At 45.8% G+C, this 25,297-nt stretch overlaps 2 protein-coding genes, 1 long non-coding RNA gene and 1 pseudogene across 4 annotated transcripts; all 4 read left to right on the top strand.

Moving 5' to 3' along the window:
- The first annotated feature begins 1,144 nt into the window (after positions 1 to 1,144).
- On the top strand, positions 1,145 to 7,518 carry LOC307247071 (nuclear pore complex protein Nup155-like; annotated as a pseudogene). Its single transcript has 20 exons — positions 1,145 to 1,148; positions 1,695 to 1,838; positions 1,938 to 2,089; positions 2,262 to 2,345; positions 2,435 to 2,511; positions 2,584 to 2,847; positions 2,949 to 3,022; positions 3,126 to 3,217; positions 3,553 to 3,650; positions 4,161 to 4,261; positions 4,347 to 4,517; positions 4,611 to 4,700; positions 5,249 to 5,377; positions 5,641 to 5,747; positions 5,841 to 5,954; positions 6,042 to 6,163; positions 6,253 to 6,363; positions 6,456 to 6,592; positions 6,683 to 6,789; positions 7,336 to 7,518. The product of its transcript is annotated as a nuclear pore complex protein Nup155-like (transcript).
- Positions 7,519 to 8,524: 1,006 nt separating this feature from the next.
- Positions 8,525 to 12,690, top strand: LOC307247504 (PC-esterase domain-containing protein 1A-like). Its single transcript, XM_080023662.1, has 4 exons — positions 8,525 to 8,661; positions 10,592 to 10,837; positions 11,942 to 12,021; positions 12,307 to 12,690. Exons 2-4 carry the CDS (start codon positions 10,660 to 10,662, stop codon positions 12,541 to 12,543), a joined length of 495 nt encoding a protein of 164 aa, XP_079879788.1. The 5' UTR covers positions 8,525 to 8,661; positions 10,592 to 10,659; the 3' UTR covers positions 12,544 to 12,690.
- Positions 12,691 to 15,747: 3,057 nt separating this feature from the next.
- Positions 15,748 to 17,048, top strand: LOC307247505. The gene is made up of 2 exons (XR_013844744.1): positions 15,748 to 15,873; positions 16,496 to 17,048. It is a non-coding gene; the product is annotated as an uncharacterized lncRNA (long non-coding RNA).
- Positions 17,049 to 19,293: 2,245 nt separating this feature from the next.
- Positions 19,294 to 25,000, top strand: LOC307246819 (PC-esterase domain-containing protein 1A-like). Its single transcript, XM_080022844.1, has 9 exons — positions 19,294 to 19,606; positions 20,703 to 20,781; positions 22,157 to 22,236; positions 22,522 to 22,754; positions 22,925 to 23,075; positions 23,297 to 23,543; positions 23,738 to 23,806; positions 23,904 to 24,080; positions 24,380 to 25,000. The coding sequence occupies exons 1-9, from the start codon at positions 19,604 to 19,606 to the stop codon at positions 24,460 to 24,462; spliced, it is 1,122 nt and encodes a 373-aa protein (XP_079878970.1). The 5' UTR covers positions 19,294 to 19,603; the 3' UTR covers positions 24,463 to 25,000.
- The last annotated feature ends 297 nt before the right edge of the window (positions 25,001 to 25,297 follow it).

Genomic DNA, 25,297 nt, shown 5'->3' with positions numbered 1-25,297 from the left:
AATAATCCAAACAATATATATATATATATACAAAACGCCACAATCACAGATCAATCCCATGCTGGGCGTTGTGGTGTACATGTTTGCATGTGCTGAAAGGGACCGATACTTGTACCTTTGTGGGATCTGAGAGGGCGGAGTGCGACAGTCACAGCTAAAACAGAGTCTTCGAGGTTATGGACAGGTGACATGGGTGAAATGGCACAGGAGTATAGGAATGCTCTCTGCCGGGCCGGGGGAAGAGCTGCGGCTGCTGCTGCTAAGACGGAAGGCTGATGCGACAGGAGGAGCCAGCTGCTGAAAATACCAAGAAGTTACTGAGACGTGTTTATAAGAGCTACAATATATTAATATAGTGCAGCGTTGTGGTGTTATTAGTCAGTGCATTAGAGGGGAAAAGGGGGAATGATGAAAATAAAAAGGGCCGGTGTATCTCAGGCAGGGCAGTATTTATCAGTTGCAATTTTTGCCTTAATTTTGATTCCTTAACAAGTTCGTTCCTAACAATTAGAATAAACATTTTAATTTAAATGCAGCATCTGTCTCATTTATGCGCATTTGGGAGATATTCCAATGCGAATTAGGTAAATCCCGTAAGTTTTCAGGAGTTTCTTGATGTAGGGGAGCACCTGTGTTTCCCATTAATTATCATTTTGGTTCCAATATTTGTTGAAATTGCTGCGCTGCTGTGGGTGTGTATGGGAAACCAGCGGACACCGGACAGCGCGGGTCGGCCCGTTTCAACCCCTGCACCGTTGGGGTCAAATTTGACCCGGACGGACCTGCGCTCGTGGAAAGATTCAAAGAGCGCCCTCCTTCGTGTTTGGCAAAGAATGGCCGCACATCCCCAAATAAATCAATGAATAAAACTTGACGTGGTCCCGTGTTGGCTTGGCCAGCTAGCATTGTAACGGGCTCATGTTATTACATGAGCCCGTTACATGTTATTTTTTTTACTAATTTTCAACTCGTTATTAACTTTTTGGGAGAAACGTGTTGATTTGAGGGTTCGTCCTCGAGCAACTGCACACCCTTAAGCGTACATGTGTATCTTTGCCGCAAGGGCTGGATACTACTGGGCGATATTGTCAAAATCACAACAGTTTTTGACTAATACATCATACAATTCGACGAGAGGATGAAAATGGGTATACACAATAAATAACAATAAATATCAGAAATAATTATTAGTAATGTGGATATTGTGACCATGCAGGTAGAGGCGTTGATCAGAGCAGCTAGAACAGCATATGAAGTTCAGGAAACTGCCCGACTTTACTGTAAGTTACCCCAAACATGACAGTTTAACTAGACCACAATATTATGATTGTCAAAATCCCAGATGATATCTATCTATCTATCTATCTGTCTATCTATCTGTCTGTCTATCTATCTGTCTGTCTATCTATCTATCTGTCTATCTATCTGTCTGTCTATCTATCTATCGCCCATCCATTCTATCTATTGACATTGAGCATTAGAACATAACAATTCGAGTAGACAGTCAGTTTGCTTAAACCCCACTGATGTAAACACGACTAATTCACATGTTGTTTTCTGCAGCATTTCTAATTTAAAGGCCTTAAATGGCCTTGAATTTGGATTGAAACTTGATTGTAGATGACAATCTACAAATAATGACGACCAGTTGATTATGTCACAATTGTGACAGCTCTAATTTCGGCACCACAAAGCCGTGTCGACCAGCGCTGGATTTAGCGGCACCACCGGTGTCTCTGCCGAGGGACTGGAGAGCTGTGGCTGGATTATTGATCGCCACCTACGAGAGGACCGCAGTTTGCCAGATTTGTCTGAGCTATGGGGCGTTCACTCGCACAGTAAGTGGTAGAAAAGAAAAACACATTTGTTTTATGATCCAAAGCTGTATTGACTTAGAAGTTGTCTGAGGTTGTATCCGCTTTTTCCTTCAATTGCAGATGTGCCGTGCGTGTCTGGTATGTCAGATATGGACTACCCCCTCCAAACACCTGGCTTACTGGATGCCCCGAAACATTCTAGAAATTAGTCCAGTTCACAGAGTCCCTCTTCCCCCGGAACTCGTAGAGCAATTCACTCGTATCCTTTGTCAGTTTGGAGTGGAGCTAAGACTAGAATTAAGTGGGGCCTAGATTGGCCTATTTGGATGCCTTAAGCCGGATATAGCATACTTGTCATGGACATTGTGTGTCAACGGTCAAACGTTGCCAAGTGAGAAATCGGAAAGATTCAGTTCAAATTTCCTTATCTGTTTTGCAATGATATTGTATTATGGGAGTCTTTACTGAAATAGGTAGAGCTTGGCTCACAATTGACAATGACATCTTCATGTGGAATTATGAAGATGGGTATGTATATATATATTGTATGGACTTGGCCAAAGCATCAGGCCACCAAAACCACAATTAACGCAATGCTTTTTGTTTTGTCTTTCAAGGGGCGATGTGGCATATTTTGATGGTCTCATTGAAACAATCGTTTCAGTCGGTCTGGTAAAGCCAAAACCAGGCAAGTGTAAACGCTCAATATTTTAACAGATTTCTCTTTTGTTGGAGACGAGTAATTACATTTATTCTCCTTCTTCAGGGACTTTACATCCACAGATCCATTACCTGTTAGTGCTTGCTACGACTGTGGAGGTTGTGATGCTCGGGCTCAGTTTCCCTAATGGCCAAGCAGGTCAGTTCCATCTTCGCATCTTCATGGGAGGCAGTGACGGCAGCCTGTATGAGGTGGTGTACCAGGCGGAGGCGGGTTGGTTCGGTCAGCGCTGCAGGAAGGTCAACCTCTCCAAAAGCAAGCTGTTCTTCCTCGTTCCAGCCGTGCACCAGCTTTCGTTCGCCGAAGACGGTGAGGAAATGGACTCAAGGTAGTAAGCGACGGAGTAAGTAAGGGAAGCTCTCCGCTCATGTAAACGATCAATATCGAATAATATTCTGTTTGCATCACAGACCCGGTTGTGCAGATTGCTGTCGACAACTCCCGCAACTCCCCGTTCACACGCTCCGAGAGAGGGGTCATTCAGGTGGGAAACGCAGAGTGTTTCACTTTCAGTCTTCTGACCGGGAGCTTTGAGAATCTATGGCTCAACCTAACAATGGATTTGTGCATTTTTTTACTTATTCTAGGTGTACGACCTGGGTGCAGACGGGCAAGGCATGGGCTGCGTGGCATCACTTTGTGAGAGTGACATTACGGCTATTGCTGGAAAAATTGCAAAGTATGTCAGAGTTTTTGTTAAGCAATCTTGAAAGACTGACGGGGCCTTTTTCTCTTTGTACGCATCCGCATATGGGTTCTTCTATGGAATGTTCACTAGGGCTGGGGATTGGTACTCAATACCTTTTAAGGTACTGGCTGACATAGCCCTAATAATACTTAGTCGTATCGAAACTTCTCCGGCCCAACGATACCTGAATTGGGTATACAGTAGTTAGCATGGATATAGTAGCAAAAAAAATCTATAAAATAAAGGTACTAGTCATGGTACTGGTATCGTCATTTTTTAGACAATACCTAGTCCTGATGTTCACTGCTTACAATCTCTGTTTTCAGGACAGTCGATCGTTGGGTCTTTAAACCCTTTGTCCAGATGTTGGTGATTGACAGGTCAGAGTCCACGGACTGCCACCTACTGGCTGTCACTGAAGCAGGTAGGACACACCAAGCACTTTTTTTTGACGAGGAAAACATTCAAAGAACAATCCGGCATCAAATTGAATTTTAGCCCATTCAACTAGTCAGCACAGAACTTCTTCTTTCGGCTGCTCCCGTTAGGGGTTAATCCTGACCATTTTCCTGATAGCTCACATTTTTAGAAACTACCTTGAAATAATCTCCTTGTCCCAAAGTTACTTCATTTTTAAATATTCAAATGGATTTAATAGAGGCAATATAAAAAAAATCTAGAAATGTGAACTATCATCATGAAAATGGTCAAGGGTAATATAAAATGTTGTGTGCTCACTAGTAAACAGGCTAGAACTAAATTTGACACCGGTGTGTTCCCTGGATTTCCCTTCCTTTTAAGCTCTGCGTGAATGGGAGCATTTGAATTTATTCAGCAGGGACAAAAAATAAAAGCACTGACTAAAACCTCTGACTCTTAGTCTTAAGCCCAGAGGAAAATTAAGTGTGTAAACCAGCATTTTTTGTCACGGCAGGAGTTCTGCGACTGGCTACATCTGAAACGCAGGACAGTGACATTCTGTGGAGCATCAGCCCTGGTTCTTTCCCCTTCAGGCAACCCCTGATGGAGGCCCAGGTGACACGGGCACAGAAAGAAATCCAATATCACATTTAGGAAAAACAGCAACTCAATGTAATCATGACCTTCTGTTGCACTGCAGATGATGTCTAAAATCGACGGACACTCGTGGGCTCTCTGTGCCATCAACAAGGACAGGCCAACAAAGGTCTCAACCCCCTTAAACATGGACCAGGTCCCCGTCACTGATTCCCCCGTCGTCGTCCAGCAACACAATATCCCTCAGCAGAAATTTGTTGTTCTTTCTGCAAAGGTAAAAAGTTGCCTACACTCTGGCCCTTATGTTTTAATACATATATAGTAAATCAACTTCATTTGTCGACTAACTTCTTTAAATCTCTCACAGGGCAGTCACATCTTTCAGAAGCTACGGCCCGTAGATCAGCTGCGCCACCTGCTGGTGCACTGTGCCGGAGGAGAAGGTGAAGAGATTGAGGTTTTTTTTTTAAACTGTACAAGGTACGGATTTGAATTGGTAACACACACGCGCACGCATTAATTCCAATGTCAAAACATTGGGTCACAACGTTTGGGGTGGTGCTGGAGAGATCTATTTCTTTTCGTTTGTTTCCTACTTGTATGAACCAAATTTTAAACACAACTGGGTTACGGGGGCCGACCCGTTCCAATACGGGACTTAATTAAGTAAAAACTGGATGTTTTTGTGTAAACCCTTTACTTGTAAATAATAAATCCTGCACTTCTGTAACGGGGAGACAGCATTTGTCGCATTATATTCTGTTCTTTGCGCACGATCGCCGGTTGGAACTTTGCACGATCGCCCAAGTATCTCACTAAATCAGCTCTCCTGAAAACAAACTTAGACCAGCACAGATGACTGCTCCGCTACGGCTCCCGAATGGGGGAAGAAACAAAAAAGTTAGAGTGAGAGTATTTTGCTTGAACCTTTTTTTATTTTCACTATCCTGTAACGCGTCCATCGAATCCCTCTGACCGAGCCTCGTGGCTGATGTGGTTCGGCAGGTCAACTCTCCGTACCTGGAGGATCACCTGATGCACATGAACAAGCTGGACCAGAGCAAGGTGCGCAACGTAGACCTGCTGTGGCGCTACTATGGGAAGAGTCTCAACTTTGGCAAAGCGGCCCGAGATGTGCAGGTTGGAGCACACGCGGCATGTTGATTGGATTTAATTTTAGAAACCAGAAGAAGATATCAGCATTTGTACGTTGGCTGTATCGGCCATTAACAAGGTTTGTAGCGGTTGTCTTTTGCCATATTGAATATTGATTTGCCTGCACCAGCCATGAGTTAGCTTCAGCACTTGTACACTGCTTCCAGCTAAAAAGAAGGCGTGCCCGGTAATCTTGCTTTTGACACTTTTGTTTAATTTTCATCTACATAAGAATATTTTTTTGTTTTTGCGTCTGTGACTCTTGCAGTAATGAGATCTCTCTGAAGCAGCGTCTGGAGTACATTTCCAGGGCCATCCTGTCTCTATCTCCCTGGAAGAGAAGATGGAGGTGGGCAGCGATCGCTAAACACTCAAGTGAAGGCGAACAGGAAATCACTTAATTTGGAAGTAGCATCGCATCTGTTCTCCGTCCGATTCAAAGGTGGTGCATATCCAGGTTCAGATCCAAGAGACCTTGGCCAGACAGTACTCGACGCATCCCTTGGCAAAGAATGCAATTTCCAGTTTGGACTCTGAACTCATCGACATCACCAAGGTGAAATGGCTTGGAAACACCTCATGTGCTTTCATCTCTTGGTTCCTGAACACAAATTGAAAGGGATATTTTTTCTGTTTTGTCTAGCTCTATGTATTTTACGCCGAGAAGTTTTAAGCTTTCTGAGTGCAAGCTCTCCATCATTCGATGTTCCTCCCATTCGGACCCAGTCCTGGTCAAGTCGCTGTGGCACAATATCATCGAGAAAGGTGCAGCCAATTTGCTTCAACGGCAAATTCTATCCCTCTGCTCGGCTGTAGGCGTATCACTTAAGGCTCGGTCAAACCCTTTGTTGCAGAGCTGGGTGACAGTGCAGCGATGAGTCCAGAAGACGGAATGAGGGCTCTCAATTTAAAACTGGTGTCACTGGGGAAAATTTATGCCCGGACTCCGGCGTACTTTCCTCTCGGTAAGCTTCTTGCAATTAAAGTAGGAATACATACAATTATTTTTCGAATTCGCTCCCGTCCCGACATTGTCCTCTTGGCCCCGTGCTGCCAGAGTTTCTCGTCACGCAGTTGGAGCAGGAGGTGTGTCGACTGCACTGGGCCGTGGGTTTCGTCACCGCCACCATCCAGGAGATGGGAGTGCAGTTGCCTCGTCTCCTGGACGTTTATGACCAACTCTTCAAAACACGGGTACAACCGTCAGATTATATCTTCGGAGTCTTGGGGGGAGGGATTCCTAGTGGAACGATGAAAGTGTTGAAGGTTTTTATGTATTTGTAGGATCCGTGCTGGCAGCGTCTGAAGAGACCTCTTCACCTGGTCGAGTGTATCCATGTACTTCTGTCTAGATACGTTCATGACCCAAGTAGGGTACCCTCCTACGACAGGTAATGACTTCTGGTGTAATGCAATACACAGTATGTATTAGGGGTGTAAGATTGGGGTTGATTTGGTGAATTTTATTTTATATACTGCCTTTTTTTCTGACTTTTCTTAAGAATAATCTTGGTGCCAACGATATGGAGCTGACTAGTCCTTCATTACCGTAGTCTAGAATGTCCTAGTCTAGAACTAATTAATCTTAAATTAAGCAAAGTCTCAGAAAGGAATTTTTAAATTCTGGATTTATTTAAGTAGTATCATCTTAGCCCTGATTTTGATAAAACATTGTGTATGAAACCACCCCTATCTGTTTTTCTGTGTAGTCTATTATAACTATTACCATTTGTATTGACAGAGAAATATGTCCCCTGTTCTGGCAATATAGTGAACTTTATAGGTTTGCTACTAATATGATTAATCAATGGAAAAAGTTGACAATCTGGGAAGTCTTATTAGAAAAGGTTTTGTTTTAAAATTGCATTTGCCGGAGTTTAAGTTTTTAGTTCAAATGTCTTCAACAACTTTAATGTCCTACTTTCGCTGTATTCCAGGCAAAGCTTTACCAACGTGCGTCCGGATAACATCTGTGGCTACCTGGCGGAGCTGCAGTCCCTGAGCCCAAACGCTGCCCTGCAACAAATCACCGGCAACGTCAAGGCCCTGCAGGCCAAGCTGCAGAACCTTCCCTGACCAGGAAGCAGCCAGCCTCACATGCTCGGTCTAGAAACAAGAAAACAAGTCTATATTGTGTATGAGCGTATGTGTCTCTCTTTTTTTTTTTTTTAATGGTGTTTATAATCACAGTACATGTGGAACATTACTGCTGTATGTGAATCGTGTCGCTCCACTCGGCATGCATGAGCCAAACTGGACTGTGTTCGGGTTTTGTCCGGCCAAACCACTCCTGTACTTCTCGTCCTCATAGAAACCTGGCTCATTGCCAGTGCAATTCAAGTTTTATACTTCATCTGAACTGCTGCTATTTTGAAAGCCTGCAAATTGACGCCAGAGATGGGATAAAATGGCTTTTACTGAACCGTGGAAAGCGATTGTATTCAGCCGTTGTCAAAACACTGTAACGGGGCAAGACTGGCAGAGTGCGTTGTTTCCCTAGAGGGAGCCATGTCCAATCTGTTGGTCTCACTTCACAGCAGGGCTGGAAGTGCATGCCAGCATCGGCCCAGATGGGAAACCATGTGAAATTAGTTATTTACTATCAATGGATTGCCATTACAGTTGGTTGCACGTTGTCTTGTGTTGTCCTTACAATTAAATCCCCCCCCCCCCCATGGCCCAGGACTACATATGGAAAAAAACAAAACATAGATAAAACAAATACAAGTTTACAATACTGAAATGAATACAGTGATTTAAAAAAAAAAAAGAGAGAGAAGAAACGGGGCTTAGACCGAATACCAGGCTTTCAACTGGTGGACCCTGGGCCAATCAAAATGTATTTGTCCATTTTAGACTGTATATCGTAAATTGGAAAGGATCACTTCAAGATGGTTTTGCATTTTCACCTTTTATGCCGTAGGTGCCCAGACGGCAGCTGACTCTTCAGCTGTAATGTCGGTAGTTTTAATATCTGCATGCAACGCCCCGTGTCGCGTCACAGTCGTTCGCTCGTCTGCTCCGTCAATAACAACGGCATTCCCACGTGCAGTGGTGCGGCGGCAGCTCGTGTAAAGTGGCGGCCGGCGAAGGGTCTGAGGACGGCCTTCCCCCGGCCAAGTGACACTTGACTCTGTCGAGTCCAGGCGATCCACGGGAGAAGTCGAGTTGTGTTTGGCTCCGGCGCGGCCGGCGTGACGCGGGCGGAGCCGCCCCTGTAAGCGGTCCGCGTCGCGCTGTCGCTCCCCGCTCATCCTCGCCAGGTAAGGTGGCGTCACCTGTCTAGGGAATAAACAAGGCATCCACGTGCACACCATATATCATATATTATAGGCAGGTTATGTAGAGGAGAAAATTGGACCGCGGAATAATTTGGGAAAAGACCGCGCTCCAAGAGCTGCCTGTTTCCCGTTGACTGGCGAATAAGTCGTTCGGAGTTGCTTGCAAGTCCAGTGCGGGGGGTGTCGACCGTCTTATTTCTGATTTTCTAAATTCCACAGAGTGAACTTGCTCCGGGTTAATATTAAAGCGGCGGTGTGTGCGTTCCCCGCTCTCCCCGTCGCCCTCCGCTTGGCTTTAGACCACTTTTTTGGGCGACGCAGTTGCCGCTGCTCGAGCTGCATTCCCAGCCTCCCTCGGTGAGAAATGGCGACATTCGTTCTGGGCTTGCGACGCAGGGCAGTCACATGTCGTCGCCGCTCGGCGTGGTGGGTCCGGGCCTCGCTCCGTTAAATAACACGCGTTAGTTTGCTCCACGGAGGAGCGGCGGGAGCGTTTCCTGTCCCGAGCTCCTCCCGGAATGGCTGGCGCTTTTACGTTGAATGTAGAGCAGCAGTTCTGCCTTTGTGTTGAAGGGACACTACAAATCATTATACTGTGTGTGTGTGTGTGCGGGTCGATATGTATATCTGTATATCCATATTGACTTGTTCGCGGTAGTGCCTTCGCTCCTGCCATTTTTTGTCGAACCGTGTCTCAAACGAGGCGTATTATTTAGCAGCAGAAGTGTTTTGCCAGCTCTGCTTTTAATTATTTGGCGCCCTGAGCCAATTGCGGAGCTGGAACGCTTTTCGCCCATAGGCCCACCTCCGAGTTTATGGGCCGAGTCTTCCACACAGCTGGAGTGTTTCCACTCCGCTTTACCTTTGAGATTGGATCAATATTTTTTCCCCCCAGTGGGAGTGTCTTCACTGTTGTCGGTACCGGGGAAAGGACAATGCCTGCAGTACCTGCATGGCCCCCCAATGCTGGCCCAAGATGGCTGCAATGAATTTTCCCTCATGCCTTGGTGTGGAACACCTGAGAGCAGGCCTATCTGACGCTCAATGCACTGATCGCAGCTGCGGGCCAGCAGCCTTGGAAGCGGCCGGGACTGGCAGAGTTGGGAGGGCGCGCTGATGCACTGCCACCGTCGGGCATCCCCGCAACCTCATCAAAAACAACACCCTTCTGAGATGGTTGGCGCTTGGTAGAGCTGACGGTTGACGCTTTCCAGGATGGCAGTGACTGAGTCCCTCGGTCGGCACGGGGAAGATGCTGTGTCTGCAAGAGCGTCCTGTAGCCGGCTTAATGAGGATGATGCTGAATTGGAAGCATCCGCCAGCACCCCCAGAGCTGACACTCAGCTCTTTTTTTATTTATCTTTATTTATTTTTTAGCTTTAAGATTGTCTCTAGGCTGGCAGTTGGAAATTTGTCTTTTTAACTGTGAATTGTTTTTCAAGCCAAAGCATATGTCAATCAGCGACGTTGTCTCCACTCGCCTTCTGATGTAATGCTTTTTCAAAATAACAACATTTCTCCTTGCTAAATTGATCTAAAATGACATGGCAAACATGGAATTTTTAAAATTAAAATTATATGCAGTATATAAAAAAAAGAGCTTACTGGCCAATACATCCAGGCGTGGTTCCAGTCACATGTAAAACGCCTTCCACAGATCCTGCTCAGTAAGATGGTTAGTGTCCTCTCAGTCACCTGGAAGTTCAACTGTTACCTGCGTAAACGTTGTTTTCGTACAAATTTACACCAAATCGATTTAATATTTTTATTTTTTTAGTCATACTTGTATGCCATTACATCTAAAACATCTTAATTTGCAAATGGAGTTCAAATTCCCAAACTGCAATGGTAAGCCTTCATAAACCTCAAACACTGACAACTCTGTCCTTTTCATGGCCTGTGGAATATCAAGAGTACTTCAGAGGACAATCTCGCCATGTTTTGATCGACTAAACAACTCATCGTCCTTGGAGATTCACCATGAGCGAACCATGGAAACAAACAACTTCCTGCACTCAAATATTGGAACGTGGCGATCAACAACCGATGGATTTCCTGGGTCCCCTTGATCAACGCAAGGAAACCACGGAGGCTGTGAGCCACGAGCAGGCCGCCAAACTGCTGCACAACAAGTTTGTTGTGGTTGTCGGAGATTCCAGTGAGTGGTCTTTACTTTATTGTTGGTTCCTAAATTGTCTTCATTTAAAAAACAAAAAAACAAAAAACAAAACCAGTAATGGATGGATGACGCATATTCAAGTGATGTGTTTCATTATGACTGCACGATTTCTCATTGGCCCTTGTCCTGCCAACAGCAGGAACCAGTATGGATCAGTCCAGAGCCCTATTTATCAAGTATATTGCCCCAAAAACTCTCCTCACTGAAGCAAATTTGGACCCACTTTTATGCATAGGAATAAGAGCTTCTTAAAAGATCTCGTTTGAGATGGAATCATTCTTTCAACTGATGTTGTGTGGGGAAGCGATTATGGCGTTATATTTGTGCCTCAAGGCAAAGCTCTCAATTTACCAGTCCATCTACGTCCCAACCCTCACCTATGGTCATGAGCTTTGGGTAGTGACCGAAAGACAAGATCACGAATAAAAGCAGCCAAAATGAGTTTCCTCCATAGGTTGGCTGGGCTCAGCCTTAGAGATAGGGTGAGGAGCTCGGACATCCGGAGGGAGCTCGGAGTAGAGCCGCTGCTCCTCCGCGTCGAAGGGAGCCAGTTGAGGTGGTTCGGGCATCTGATTAGGATGCCTCCTGGGCGCCTTCCCTTGGTGGTTTTCCCGGCACGTCCAACTGGGGTAGACCCAGAACACACTGGAGGGATTACATATCCCAGCTGGCCTGGGAATGCCTCGGGGTCCCCCAGGAGGAACTGGAAAACGTTGCCGGGGAGAAGGGGGCCTGGAGCTCCTTGCTCAGCCTGCTGTCACGCGACCAGCCCCGGATAAGCGGAGGAAAATGGATGGATGGATGGATTTTTGGCTGCTTCGTGTCCAGTCACAACTGTGTGACTGGACACGAAGCAGCCAATCAGAATTTACCCCAACTGTTTGTAGAATCAACAATCAAACTTAGGATGTGGACTTTTGAGATTATGATGATTGTCACTGTAAATGGTAATATTTGTGTGTGGTCCCAGCAGCATTGACTGATGTTTTCAATCCTCACCGTGAGTCTGTACATGTGGGAACCTTTGACTCGCGTACTTGATGTGTATGGCCATGACTCAGCACTGATGTTCTTTCTTCTCAGTTCAGCGGTCAGTGTACAAGGACATCGTCCTCCTGTTGCAGAAAGACAAGTATCTGTCCCCAAACCAGCTCAAGACCAAGGTAAACGGCCCAAAGTTGTCTTGAAGCAGATGCCTCCGGGGCTGATCTATGTACGAGTAGAGCTACTTTCACAGTCCACTTTCCCAGCCACGTAACACTTTGTATTCCGCCTGCCTTTATGGCAGGTGAACTTTGAAATGTGAAATGTCTTCTCCTCCAAGGAGCTGATTGTTTTGAGGCTGAAGTGAGGGCTCTTCTGCTGGAACAATGAGTTTACGGTCCTCCCAGCACCTTCCAATGCCCTATTTGAAAGTCCTGTTGCTGTAACGCTGCCGTACCTTCCAGGGCGAGGGGAGCTTCGAGCTGGACTGCCTGGTGGAGGGCGGCTGCCTGGGCCAGATGGACAACGGGACGGCGTACCGCGAGGTGCGGCAGTTCCAGTCGGACCACCACCTGGTCCGCTTCTACTTTGCCACGCGGGTCTACTCGCAGTACATGCGCAGCGTCCTGGAAGACTTCCGCCACGGCCCCGCGCCGGACTTGGTGGTCGTCAACTCCTGCCTCTGGGATATTTCCAGGTGAAAGACAGACGTGTCTTTCTTTCTCCTGACCCATCCCTTTTTGCTTGGTCAGTTGAATGTGTGTGTGTGTGTGTGTGTGTGTGTGTGTGTGTGTGTGTGTGTGTGTGTGTGTGTGTGTGTGTGTGTGTGTGTGTGTGTGTGTGTGTGTGTGTGTGTGTGTGTGTGTGTGTGTGTGTGTGTGTGTGTGTGTGTTCAGGTATGGTGCCGAGTGGACAGAGGACTACAAGGAGAACCTGCATCAGTTCTTGGAGGAGCTGTGTGGGATCCTGCCCAAGGAGACTCTGGTGGTGTGGAACCTCACCATGCCCCTGGGCCAGTCCATCATCGGGGGCTTCCTGGTCCCTGAGGTAAGTCATCGGGGGCAATGGGTTATTGGCAGAAATTGATTGAATGACTTGTCTGCGGGACCAGGAGATGACCTTTTCTAAAGCTGGTTTCTCACCATATTGTTATGATTTTTCCAAAACCAGCTAGAATAATCAAGGATCATTATTTGTTTCCCCGCCCTAACCCAGGAATACAATCTGGTGTCGCTCTGGTCCCGAACGTCTCTCTAATGCCTGTTGCACGTTTAGATCCAGCTCAAGTTCAAGAGATTATTTGTCACAAGGCGCAGCAGCTGCGGGGCGATGTGATCAAGGCCAACTTCTACAGCGGGAGCCTGGCCGACGCCTACGGCATGGACGTGCTGGACCTCCACTTCTGCTTCCGCTCCTCCCTGCACCACCATGTGCAGGACGGTGTGCACTGGAACGCCCTCGCCCACCGCAGGATCACCTCCCTGCTGCTGCAGCACGCCGCTGAGGCCTGGGGGGTCGTCATGCTCTGTCCACTCAAGACCGTCTGTGAGAGGACACACACACACACACACACACACACACACACACACACACACACACACACACACATACACAGTGTCCCAGTGTCCCAGTCTTTACATGATTTTGATCTTCCTAAACAACAGCTAGCCTCTGAAATCTTTTCTTTGTCTTTGGGCTGCTCCCGTTAGGAGTCGCCACAGCGCCTCATCTTCCTCCAACACCTTCTGTTCTGCGCATCTTCCTCCCTTACACCAAACCGCCTACATGTCTTCCCTCACCACTTCCATAAACCTTCTCTTTGGCCTTCCTCTTTTCCTCTTGCCTGGCAGCTCCATCCTCACCATCCTTCTCCCAATGTAACTCTCATCTCTCCTCCACACGTGTCCAAACGATCTCAATCTGGCCTCTCTCACTTTTCCACCAAACTGTCCAACCTGAGCTGTCTCTCTAATGTACTCATTCTTAAAACTGTCCATCCTTGTCACTCCCAATGAAAGTCTCAACATCCTCAACTCTGCCACCTCCAGTTCAGCCACCTGCCTTTTTGTCAGTGCCACAGCTTCTGTCACAGATCACTCCGGACACTCTTCTCCACCCACTCCACCCTGCATGTACTCTCTTCTTCACCTCTCTCCTGCACCCTCTGCGGCTTTGGATGGTCGACCCCAAGTACTTGAACTCATCCGCCTTCTCCACCTCCACTCCTTGTATCTCAGCTTTTTGCGGCCCTCCCTCCCATTCAGACACATGTATTCTGTGTTACTTCTGCTGACTTTCATTCCTCTTCTCTGTAATGCATGCCTCCACTTCTCCAGGCTCTCCCTAACCTGCTCCCTACTCTCGCTACAGATCACAATGTCATCCGCGAACATAGTTCACGGAGACTCCTGCCTGATTTCATCTGTTAACCTGCCCATCACCACTGTAAACAAGAAAGGGCTCAGAGCTGATCCTTGACACAATCCCACCTCCACTTTGAATGCTCTCCCTTTCCAGGATGGTGTTAAAGTCTTAGTTAGGAACGCCACTGCCATCTCACCTAAACATTTCCATGCTTCCCCAGGTATGTCATCTAGGACAACTGCCTTTCCGCTCTTCATCTTCTTTAATGCTGTTCTCACCCCATCCTTGCTAATTTGCTGCACTTCTTGCTGCACTTCTTGATCCACTATCCCCTCATCATCCACTCTTCTCTCCCTCTCATTTTCTTCATTCATCAACTCCTCAAAGTACTCCTTGCACCTTCTCAACACACTCTCCTCACTAGTCAGCACATTCCCATCATTATCACCCTAACCTGCTGCACATACTTCCCAGCTTGGTCCCTTTGTCTTGCCAATCGGTACAAGTCCTTTTCTCCTTCCTTACTGTCAAACCTCTCATACAACACGTCGTATGCCTTTTCCTTTGCCTTAGCCACTTCTCCCTTCGCCTTGTGCTGCATCAGCTTGTACTCCTGTCTACTTTCTTCATCTCTCTGACTATCCCATTTCTTCTTCGCCAACCTCTTCTGCTCTATGCTTTCCTGTACTTCCTCAGTCCACCACCAAGAGTCCTCGTCTTCCTTCCTCTTCCTAACCCTAACCCATGATACACCGTGTACCTTCTTGGCCGTCTCCATCACCACTTCTGCATTTGTTTCCCAGTCATCTGGTAGCTGTTCATTTCCACCTATTGCCGACCTTACCTCTTCCCTAAATTGCATGCAATACTGCTCCTTTTTCACCCTCCACCTTTATTTGGCTCTTCTTTAACTCTCTTCCTGGCCTCCAGAGTCATCCTACAGATCACCATCCGATGCTGTCTAGCAACACACTCCCCTGCCACCACTGTGCAGTCACTAATCTCTTTCAGGTTGCACCTCCTGCATAAGATGTAGTCCACCTGTGTGCACCTTCCTCCACTCTTGTATGTCACCCTGTGTTCCTCCCTCTTCTTGAAGTACGTATTCACAACAGCCAATTCCTTTTGGCCAAAACCACCTTCCACATTCCTCTCTTGACACCATACCTACCCATCACCTTCTCGTCACCTATGTCCCTGATCCCTTCGTCAACATGCCCATTGAGACCTGCTCCAACGACCTGGGGCAATGACTTTCCATTATGTAATGAATGTCTTGACTGTGTGTGGTAACCCGCCCCCCCAGCGTTGGGCGCTACCAAAGACGTTGGTGGTCTTCATCCTCCCATCAGCAACAATCACGCTTCCAAAAAAGGTAAATTGAAAGTGCCTACCATATGTATTTATGAGCTAAGAGTCTTTCCCTTCAATCTCTTCCTTCTTCCTTTGACCTTTATTTATTTATTTATTTATTTGTTTTTTTTCTGTCTCATTTTCAGCCTGTGAAGTTCACGTAGGTTTCCAGGAAGACGTCGATCCCAGGAGGGACTGGAGGTTCGAGCCCAAGGCGGCGCCATGGAGCGGCCAGATGGTACGCCGGGCATGCCCGGCTCCCCGGCCACCCCTCCGGCCACTCCACTACATACCTGTCCACAGATCCCCACCTGGTACAGTACAATACTGCATGCGGCCGGGTTGTCTCAACACAGTGGGAGATTATTTGTAAAAAAAATAAAATAAAATCAATAAAAATTGTTTATTTTATTATTTAAAATGTTTTGTGTCCTTTTTGAAGGGATACATCTTTTTATTTACTTATTTTAATATATAATATTTTATGCACGTTGTACATATAAAATGATCTCCATTTAGACAAGCTTTTGTAGCTACATTGTTAATTGAATTGATATTTATCAATAATTGACTCTTGTATTTTCTGTTTTGAAGCGGTGCAATACTAACTTCTCTATGGGTTTTGTTTTGCCACATAAACCCTGTAGAAATGTGAGAAATGGCCCTAATATCAAATAACTTTCTGGGACATACTACGTGAGGGCGTCCTCTGTTTATTTTCTCTCATAAGAGGTCCTTGGTTGGGGAGGAGGAGGATCCATAGGTGCCGCTGCCTCCCCAGAACCTTCTCTGACCTAGAGAAATAAATGGAGTAATTAATAAACTGAATTATTAACGACAGGAAATAGAATCATAGGACGAGTAAAACCAATTTAAAGTTTGCTTCACCTCACTCCTCAGCATTTTCCCGCTCTCTCTTTTCTTTCATTCCTCCAGACCTTAGCTTAAGGCCGCCAATGTTTTCCGCCCCCCTCTTCTGGCCGTATTTCACTCCCTTCCCGACCCCTGTCCCCTCCCCCTGGAGGCCACGCCATCCCTACATGATGAGGAACCAACCGCCCAAGAGAGACTTCGCCCCTTACACCCACCAGAGACCCGGTCCTCGCTACAATCACGGCCACTTTTACTGAGGACGAATCTTTGTCATTGAGGGGGGTGGCTCAAACGGTGTTCATTTTAAAGCAAGAAATTGTCAGTTTGACCCCCAGACTAAACTCTAGTAAATAAAGCAGATTCTATGGGTTGTAGTTTAAACGCTTCTCTTCATGTTGGACTACAGTCGAAGTCTAAATTCCGATGTTTACTTTTGTTCTTTTGTGTCAATATCTTTATTTATTGTTCCCTTATTGCTGCGACTTATGGAGTTGTCTTTTGTACTCAAGTGAGTAAAATTTAATTTTTTACCTTCCCATGGAAGATGGTTTGTATTGATGTTTTTGGGTGTCTGATTTAAAAACGATCCCAAAATTAAAGGTGCATCATCATAATCCACTCTGTCTTGTTTCAAATCTCCAGAAATCGAATCCGGGAAGGTTTTTATCTTGAAACCCAGTTTGATAGATCTGTGGCACAAAGATCCCGTTGTGATAATGTGCTGTACGATTCTGACATGAAAGCATTTACATTTAATTTTGTATTATGGTCTTGTTTAATCGTGTTTAGCAGACAGTTTTAAATCTGGTAGGTATTATTAGTAATGCTAATACCTGTACACAAAAAAAATAACAGTTTTTTGACCGAATACTCCGCTGTGTGCCTGGATCCTGGACTGCCTCTCAGCCAAGCCCCAGGTGGTTAGGGTGGGAGGCACATGTCCAGCTCCCTCAGCCTGAACACAGGATCCCCCCCAGGGCTGCGTCCTCACCCCCCTACTGTACTCCCTGTACACACATGACTGTGTGGCCAGGTCCAGCTCCAACACCACCATCAAGGTTGCTGACGACACCGTCATGGTGGGCCTGATCACCAACAGTGATGAGAAGGCCTACCGCGAGGAGGTGGCTGACCTGTCACTCTGGTGCCAGGACAACAGCCTCCACCTGAATGTCAGCAAAACTAAGGAGCTGATTGTGGACTTTAGGAGGGGATTACAACCGAGGATGCACACGCCGTTGGTGATCAATGGGTTGACAGGGTGAGCAGCTTCATCAGGCAGCTGATGAAATTCAGGGTCTAGTGAGGATCCTCAAGTACTTCTCTGGAGCAGTGGAGAGCATCCTGACAGGCAGGATCACTGCCTGGTTTGGGAACTGTACTGCTCGGGACAGGCGGACCCTGCAGAGGGTGGTGCGTTCAGTCCAATGTACCACTGGAACTACCCTCCCCTCCCTAAAGGACTTAAACACCAGGAGGTGTAGTAGCAGAGCCTGCAGGATCATGAAGGATCCTCATCACCCCAACAACGGACTGTTCCAGCTGCTGCGGTCGGTCAAGCGCCTCCGCAGTCACACAGCGAGAACAGAGAGACTGCACTGAGACACACACACACACAAGCCCCACTGCCTTACTGTACTGTATGTAACATACTGTACTGCATACTATATCACTGTACTGGGTTATAGCATACTGTGCTGTATTTCTGTTTGGTGTTAGTGTATTGCTGTGCCGTACTGTTGTATATTGTACATCTCAACACACTACCTCACTTTATTCTTTACTGCACATATCTGTATATACAAATAGCCTATCCCATATACATAAGACTATTCCCCTTATTTCTATTTTGTACTCAGTATTTCCTTTTTGAGTCTTATTTTATTTTATTTTATTTATATTATTCTATACACAAACTACATCACGTTTTAGAAATCAGTTAGTTAGTTAGTTATTAAATAGGGTAGCTTTCGTGTTCAGTTTAGTACTATTGTGCATAATCTCCGGGTGCTTTTCACCGCCTGTATGTACGAATCTAACAAAAAATAAATGTATTTAAAATCGCGTTGTCTTTAATTGAAATATTGACATAAATGTATGATATTGACAATGTATTTTTAAAACTTAAAAAAAAAAAAGTATAAAATGGATTTCATGATGGCAACAGTTCGTTGTTTATATGAAAGGATAAGGAAATTTAAAAAAAATTAACTTTTTTTCAAACCATGTGATTGACCCAAGTTTCACCGAATTTCTGATTCAAACATTTCGATTTTAACAAATGATATAATGTTATGAATATCATTGATTTAAAAGGTGATCTCCTCGAATCCAGTCATTGGTATCAGTTCATGATACCAAGAATATAAGAACAATCATTTTGATATCCAGAATCAGCACTTTTATTATAAAAAAAATATATATATATATTCAAAAATTAATAATCAATTAAAAATAATAATAATCAAATCTCTGACACCAACTATTTATTTCTTACGTCTAAAAAACAATAAGTTCGTTTACACTTTAATCGAAATTCTACTTATATAATTTTATAATACAAACAACCGGATCTTTAACTAATTCAATGTAATTCATCAAACATTTATTTTGAATCATTTCTTTTAAATCATTTTTATAAAATAAAAAATAAAAACGTTTTTTTTTTTTATTTGATATAAAATTCGCACTGATTTATGGGAAATTTGGAACCCGCCGCCAAACGGCCGACGCCACGCGTTGTAACCCGACGGCAGTTCCCCTGCGCCGCGATAACTTTTAATGCTGCCCGACAACAACAACAACAACAACAACAACAACAAAAAAGCTTTTATTTTCCTTTTTTTTTGCAAGATGGTCTCTCGGCTGGCGGAGGGAATTCGGTCGTGCGTTGTGAACCGTTTTTCAAGCCAAAAACATGTGTCACTCAGCGACGTTGTCTTGGCTCGCTCTCTAGCGTAACGCTCTTCCAGAACAACAACAACAACAACAACAACAACAACAACATCTTTGCTAATTTGATCTAAAAACGACTCCACACGACTTGGACTTATTACAATTAAAAAAACAACTCTATATTTATATGTAAAAAAAAAAGAGCTTACTGGCCGATACACCCAGGCGTGGTTCCAGTCGCATGGGAAACGCCCTCCACAGACCCTGCTCAGTAAGATGGTAAGTGTCCTCTCACTCACCTGGAAGTTCAACCGTCACCTGTGTCAACGTTGCTCTCGCACAAATTGACACCGATTCGAGTCCATTCTTTTTTTTAAATCTATATCTGAATGCCATGTCGTCTGCGAGTGGAGTTCAAATTCCCAAACTGCAATGGCAAGCTGTCATAATCCTCAAAAACAAACCCCAAAACAATTTAGAATAATCCCAAGGCCGTTTCTCGCTTTTTTTTTAGGGGGGGGGGGGCTCTCTGCAAAATGTTGTTTGGGGGCCCCCTTTTTCTTGTGAGGCGATGGTGGGACCCTCTAATGTGGTCCGGGGGCATGCGTTTAACATTGACATGCATCAATCTGGTGCACTTTAAAGAGGGAAAGAGGCTAAGAGGCAATTTAATCTACAGGAAATGATAATGAACGGGAAAGCTCCGGGGCTCCCCTCCATCAAGAAACTCCTGAAAACTTAGCGGGTCGAGCCCAGCTGCATTACAACATCGCCCAAAATGTGCAGCGATGAGCCGGTGTTCATTTTAAATGTGAGGACCAAATTTGTCAAGGAATGAAATTAAGGCAACGTGTGCAACTGATGAAAATGAAATTTATATAAGAAATACCTCCCCCAAAAAAGGTGAGCGAAGGGGCGGTCTGAGTCCTTACTGTTCCAAAAAAAAAAACCTGTGCGTCCCCTTAGTAGCGACCAGTTCCCGTTGCTATCAAACTTAATTGAGTAAATTTGGATGTCTTTGTGTGGATACTTTACTTGTAAATAATGAATCCTGCACTTCTGGAACGGGGAGACAGCTTTTGCCGAATGACATTACCTTCTATGCGCACGCAACCCCGATTTTTAAAACATAGCGATTGGAATTTTGCACGGACGCCCGAGCCCACCCTGCACAACTCTGTCCTTTGTATGAGCTGGGGAATATCAAGAGCACTTCAGAGGACGATCTCGCCATGTTTTGATCGACTAAACGACCGATCGTCCTCGGAGAATGACCACGAGCGAACCATGGAAGCAGACAACTTCCTGCATTCAAATATTGGAACGTGGGGACCAATAACTGATGGATTTCCTTTGTCCCCTCGATCAACGGAAGGAAACCACGGAGGCTGTGAGCCACGAGCAGGCCGCCAAACTGCTGCACAACAAGTTTGTTGTGGTTGTCGGAGATTCCAGTGAGTGGTCTTTACTTTATTGTTGGTTCCTAAATTGTCTTCATTTAAAAAAAAAAAAACAGTAATGGTTGGGTGACGCATATTCAAGTGGTGTGTCTCATCATGACTGCAGGATTTCTCATTGGCCCTTGTCCTCACAACAGCTAGCCAGGGAATCGGACGAAACTGCTCTGGCATATGTCTGGCACCCCTCCCGTTCAGACCAATTTCCAGCGGAGCTGGCCAAGGTTGGGCCGATGACAACCGTTTATCTTATATGGGGCAGGGTTCTAGCCCTAACCCGCTGACCAGTGGTTATGCAGCACTACGTCGCACGTTTTGTTGCTCCAATTGGTTGTAGGTCCGTCCAGTCTGTCCAGTTGGGGCGGGTCGTTATCATTTTCAAACCCCAAAACCGGGACCCCGGGCTGCAGATGGCAACCAGCCGAATACCCCGCCGCTTCCGAGCGTGTAGGAGAACCTGCGGTGGCCGCCAAAAACTCAAAATGCCCTCTCTAGAGCCAGTGTCTGGTTTGTCCGTTCTGGGCTACTGTAGAAGAAACATGACGGTGCAACATGGTGGACTGCAGGGTAGAGAACCCGCTCCCTATGTAGATATAAACGGGCCATTAGAAGGTAACAAACACAACGATTTTTTTATATTTTTTTCATGGGATTATACACAAATTAAAACGTACTTATGACTATTATTTTCTATTTCTGGCAAGTCCGTTCCGCTAGATGCTAAAACATCACTTGTTTCGTGGCTCCGATTAGATGTAGGTTTATCCAATCGTGTCCAGAGGCATTTTGGTCTGCGCCCATTGATAACGCCCCCTGGGAATCGAAAATGAACTGAGAGGTCCACCATCATACGCGTTCACGAATTGATCAGGCGATGTCAGGCTACCCAACGGCAGAAACCAGCATGGATCAGTCCAGGGCCCTTATTTATCAAGCACAGAATTTCTCCTCACTGAAGCAAATGTGGACCCACCTTCATGCGTAGGAGTGAGAGCTTCTTAAAAGCTGTCGTTTGAGATGGAATCATTCTTTCAACTGATGTTGTGTGGGGAAGCGATTACATCCTGCATGGAGGTCCTGTGACCTTTTAATTTTTTAATTTTTTTTAATTTATTTTTTGACTCTTTTTAGGGGAAACGGCGATGAATTTAGACTATCACAGCCAACAATTTGTAGAATCAACAATCAAACTTAGGATGTGGACTTTTGAGATTATGATGATTGTCACTGTAAATGGTAATATTTGTGTGTGGTCCCAGCAGCATTGACTGATGTTTTCAATCCTCACCGTGAGTCTGTACATGTGGGAACCTTTGACTCGCGTACTTGATGTGTATGGCCATGACTCAGCACTGATGTTCTTTCTTCTCAGTTCAGCGGTCAGTGTACAAGGACATCGTCCTCCTGTTGCAGAAAGACAAGTATCTGTCCCCAAACCAGCTCAAGACCAAGGTAAACGGCCCAAAGTTGTCTTGAAGCAGATGCCTCCGGGGGTGATCTATGTACGAGTAGAGCTACTTTCACAGTCCACTTTCCCAGCCACGTAACACTTTGTATTCCGCCTGCCTTTATGGCAGGTGAACTTTGAAATGTGAAATGTCTTCTCCTCCAAGGAGCTGATTGTTTTGAGGCTGAAGTGAGGGCTCTTCTGCTGGAACAATGAGTTTACGGTCCTCCCAGCACCTTCCAATGCCCTATTTGAAAGTCCTGTTGCTGTAACGCTGCCGTACCTTCCAGGGCGAGGGGAGCTTCGAGCTGGACTGCCTGGTGGAGGGCGGCTGCCTGGGCCAGATGGACAACGGGACGGCGTACCGCGAGGTGCGGCAGTTCCAGTCGGACCACCACCTGGTCCGCTTCTACTTCGCCACGCGGGTCTACTCGCAGTACATGCGCAGCGTCCTGGAAGACTTCCGTCACGGCCCCGCGCCGGACTTGGTGGTCGTCAACTCCTGCCTCTGGGATATTTCCAGGTGAAAGACAGACGTGTCTTTCTTTCTCCTGACCCATCGCTTTTTGCTTTGTCAGTTGTATGTTTTGTGTGTGTGTGTGTGTGTGTGTGTGTGTGTGTGTGTGTGTGTGTGTGTGTGTGTGTGTGTGTGTGTGTGTGTGTGTGTGTGTGTGTGTGTGTGTGTGTGTTCAGGTATGGTGCCGAGTGGACAGAGGACTACAAGGAGAACCTGCATCAGTTCTTGGAGGAGCTGTGTGGGATCCTGCCCAAGGAGACTCTGGTGGTGTGGAACCTCACCATGCCCCTGGGCCAGTCCATCATCGGGGGCTTCCTGGTCCCTGAGGTAAGTCATCGGGGGCAATGGGTTATTGGCAGAAATTAATTGAATGACTTGAAACCAGGAGATGACCATTTTTAAAGCAGGTCTCTCACCATATTGTTAAGATTTTTCCAAAACCAGCTAGAATAATCCAGGATCATTATTTGTTTCCCCGCCCTAACCCAGAAACAAATCTGGTGACCCTCTGGTCCCGAATGTCTCTCTTACGCCTGTTGCACGTTTAGATCCAGCACAAGGCGCCGCAGTTGCGGCGCGACGTGATCGAGGCCAACTTCTACAGCGGGAGCCTGGCCAACGCCTACGGCATGGACGTGCTGGACCTCCACTTCTGCTTCCGCTTCTCCCTGCACCACCGCGTGCAGGACGGTGTGCACTGGAACGCCCTCGCCCACCGCAGGATCACCTCCCTGCTGCTGCAGCACGCCGCTGAGGCCTGGGGGGTCGTCATGCTCTGTCCACTCAAGACCGTCTGTGAGAGGACACACACACACACACACACACACACACACACACACACTCTGTATCCCAGGCACTTGTCTTTACATGAGTTTGATCTTCCTAAATAACAGCGAGCCTCTGAAAGGAACCCCCCATAATGCACTGGGGCAATGACTTTCCATTATGTAATGAATGTCTTGACTGTGTGTGGTAACCCGCCCCCCCAGCGTTGGGCGCTACCAAAGACGTTGGTGGTCTTCATCCTCCCATCAGCAACAATCACGCTTCCAAAAAAGGTGAATTGAAAGTGCCTACCATATGTATTTATGAGCTTTCCCTTCAATCCCTTCCTTCTTCCTTTGACCTTTATTTATTTTTCTGTCTCATTTTCAGCCTGTGAGGTTCACAGAGGTTTCTGGGAAGACGTCGATCCCGGGAGCAGCCACTTCTACCAGCGCGACTGGAGATTTGAGCCCAAGGCGGCGCCATGGAGCGGCCAGATGGTACGCCCGGCTCCCCGGCCTCCCCTCCTGCCGCTCCCCTATCTACAAGTCCACAGATCCCCACTTGGTACAGTACAATACTGCATGTGGCCGGGTTGTCTCAACGCAGTGTTTCTCAAAGTGGGTCCGTGGCAGACCAGGGGGTCTTTAAAAAAAAAAAAAAAAAAAAAAAAAAATCAAGAAAAATTTTAAATTATTGTTTATTTTATTATTTTAAATGTCTTCTGTCCTTTTTGAAGGGATACATCTATTTATTTATTTGTAATATATAATATTTAATGCAAGATATACATATATTATCTCCTTTTAGAGAAGCCTTTCTAGCTACATTGTTCGTTGAATTGATATTTCATATTTCATATTCAGGCCGCCATCCCTACGTGATGAGGAACCACCCGCCGAAGAGACACTTCGCCCCTTACACCCACCAGAGACCCGGTCCTCGTTAAGATCACGGCCACTTTTAATGAGGACGAACCATTGAGATTGAGGGGGGCGGCTCAAACGGTGTTCATTTTAAAGCAAGGAATTGTCAAAAACACTTGCATCGTCTTTACGCCCCACACTGTTGCCAGAGAATGTCTGGAAATGGACACTAAGTGTTTGTTAATGGTGCATGTTTTCCAGTAATCGCTGCTTGATGGGGAAAAGTGGGGCGGATTCCTTGGGTGAAGTGAGATTTTAACTTTTCCCCATCAAGATCTCTTCCAAATAGTGTCAGTTTGACCCACAGACTGAAAACTAGTAAATAAAGCAGATTCTATGGGTTGTAGTTTAAACGCTTCTCGTCACGTTGGACTACAGTCAAAGTCTAAATTCCAATGTTTACTTTTGTGTCAATATTTTTATTTATTGTCCCCTTATTGTTGTGACTTATGGAGTTGTCTTTTGTACTCAGGTCAGTAAAATGCAATTTTTGAACTTCCCATGCAGGATGGTTTGTATTGATGTTTTTGGGCGAATAAAATGATTTTGATTTTAAAATGATCCAAACAATAAAGGTGCATCTTCATAATCCACTCTGTCTTGTTTCAAATCTCCAGAAATCAAATCCGGCAAGGTTTTTCATCTTGAAACCTAGTTTGATAGAACTGTGGCACAAAGATCCCGTTGTGATAATGTGCTGTACGATTCTGACATGAAAAGCATTTACATTTAATTTTGTATTATGGTCTTGTTTAATCGTGTTTAGCAGACAGTTTTAAATCTGGAAGGTATTATGAGTAATGTACACCTGTACACTTAAAAAAAAACAATGTTTCTGATAAATCTACACTGAACAAT

Source organism: Zeus faber, assembly GCF_960531495.2.
Source record: "Zeus faber genome assembly, chromosome: 22".
NCBI classification, from domain to species: domain Eukaryota; kingdom Metazoa; phylum Chordata; class Actinopteri; order Zeiformes; family Zeidae; genus Zeus; species Zeus faber.
This window is presented reverse-complemented; position numbering and strand designations above follow the sequence as displayed.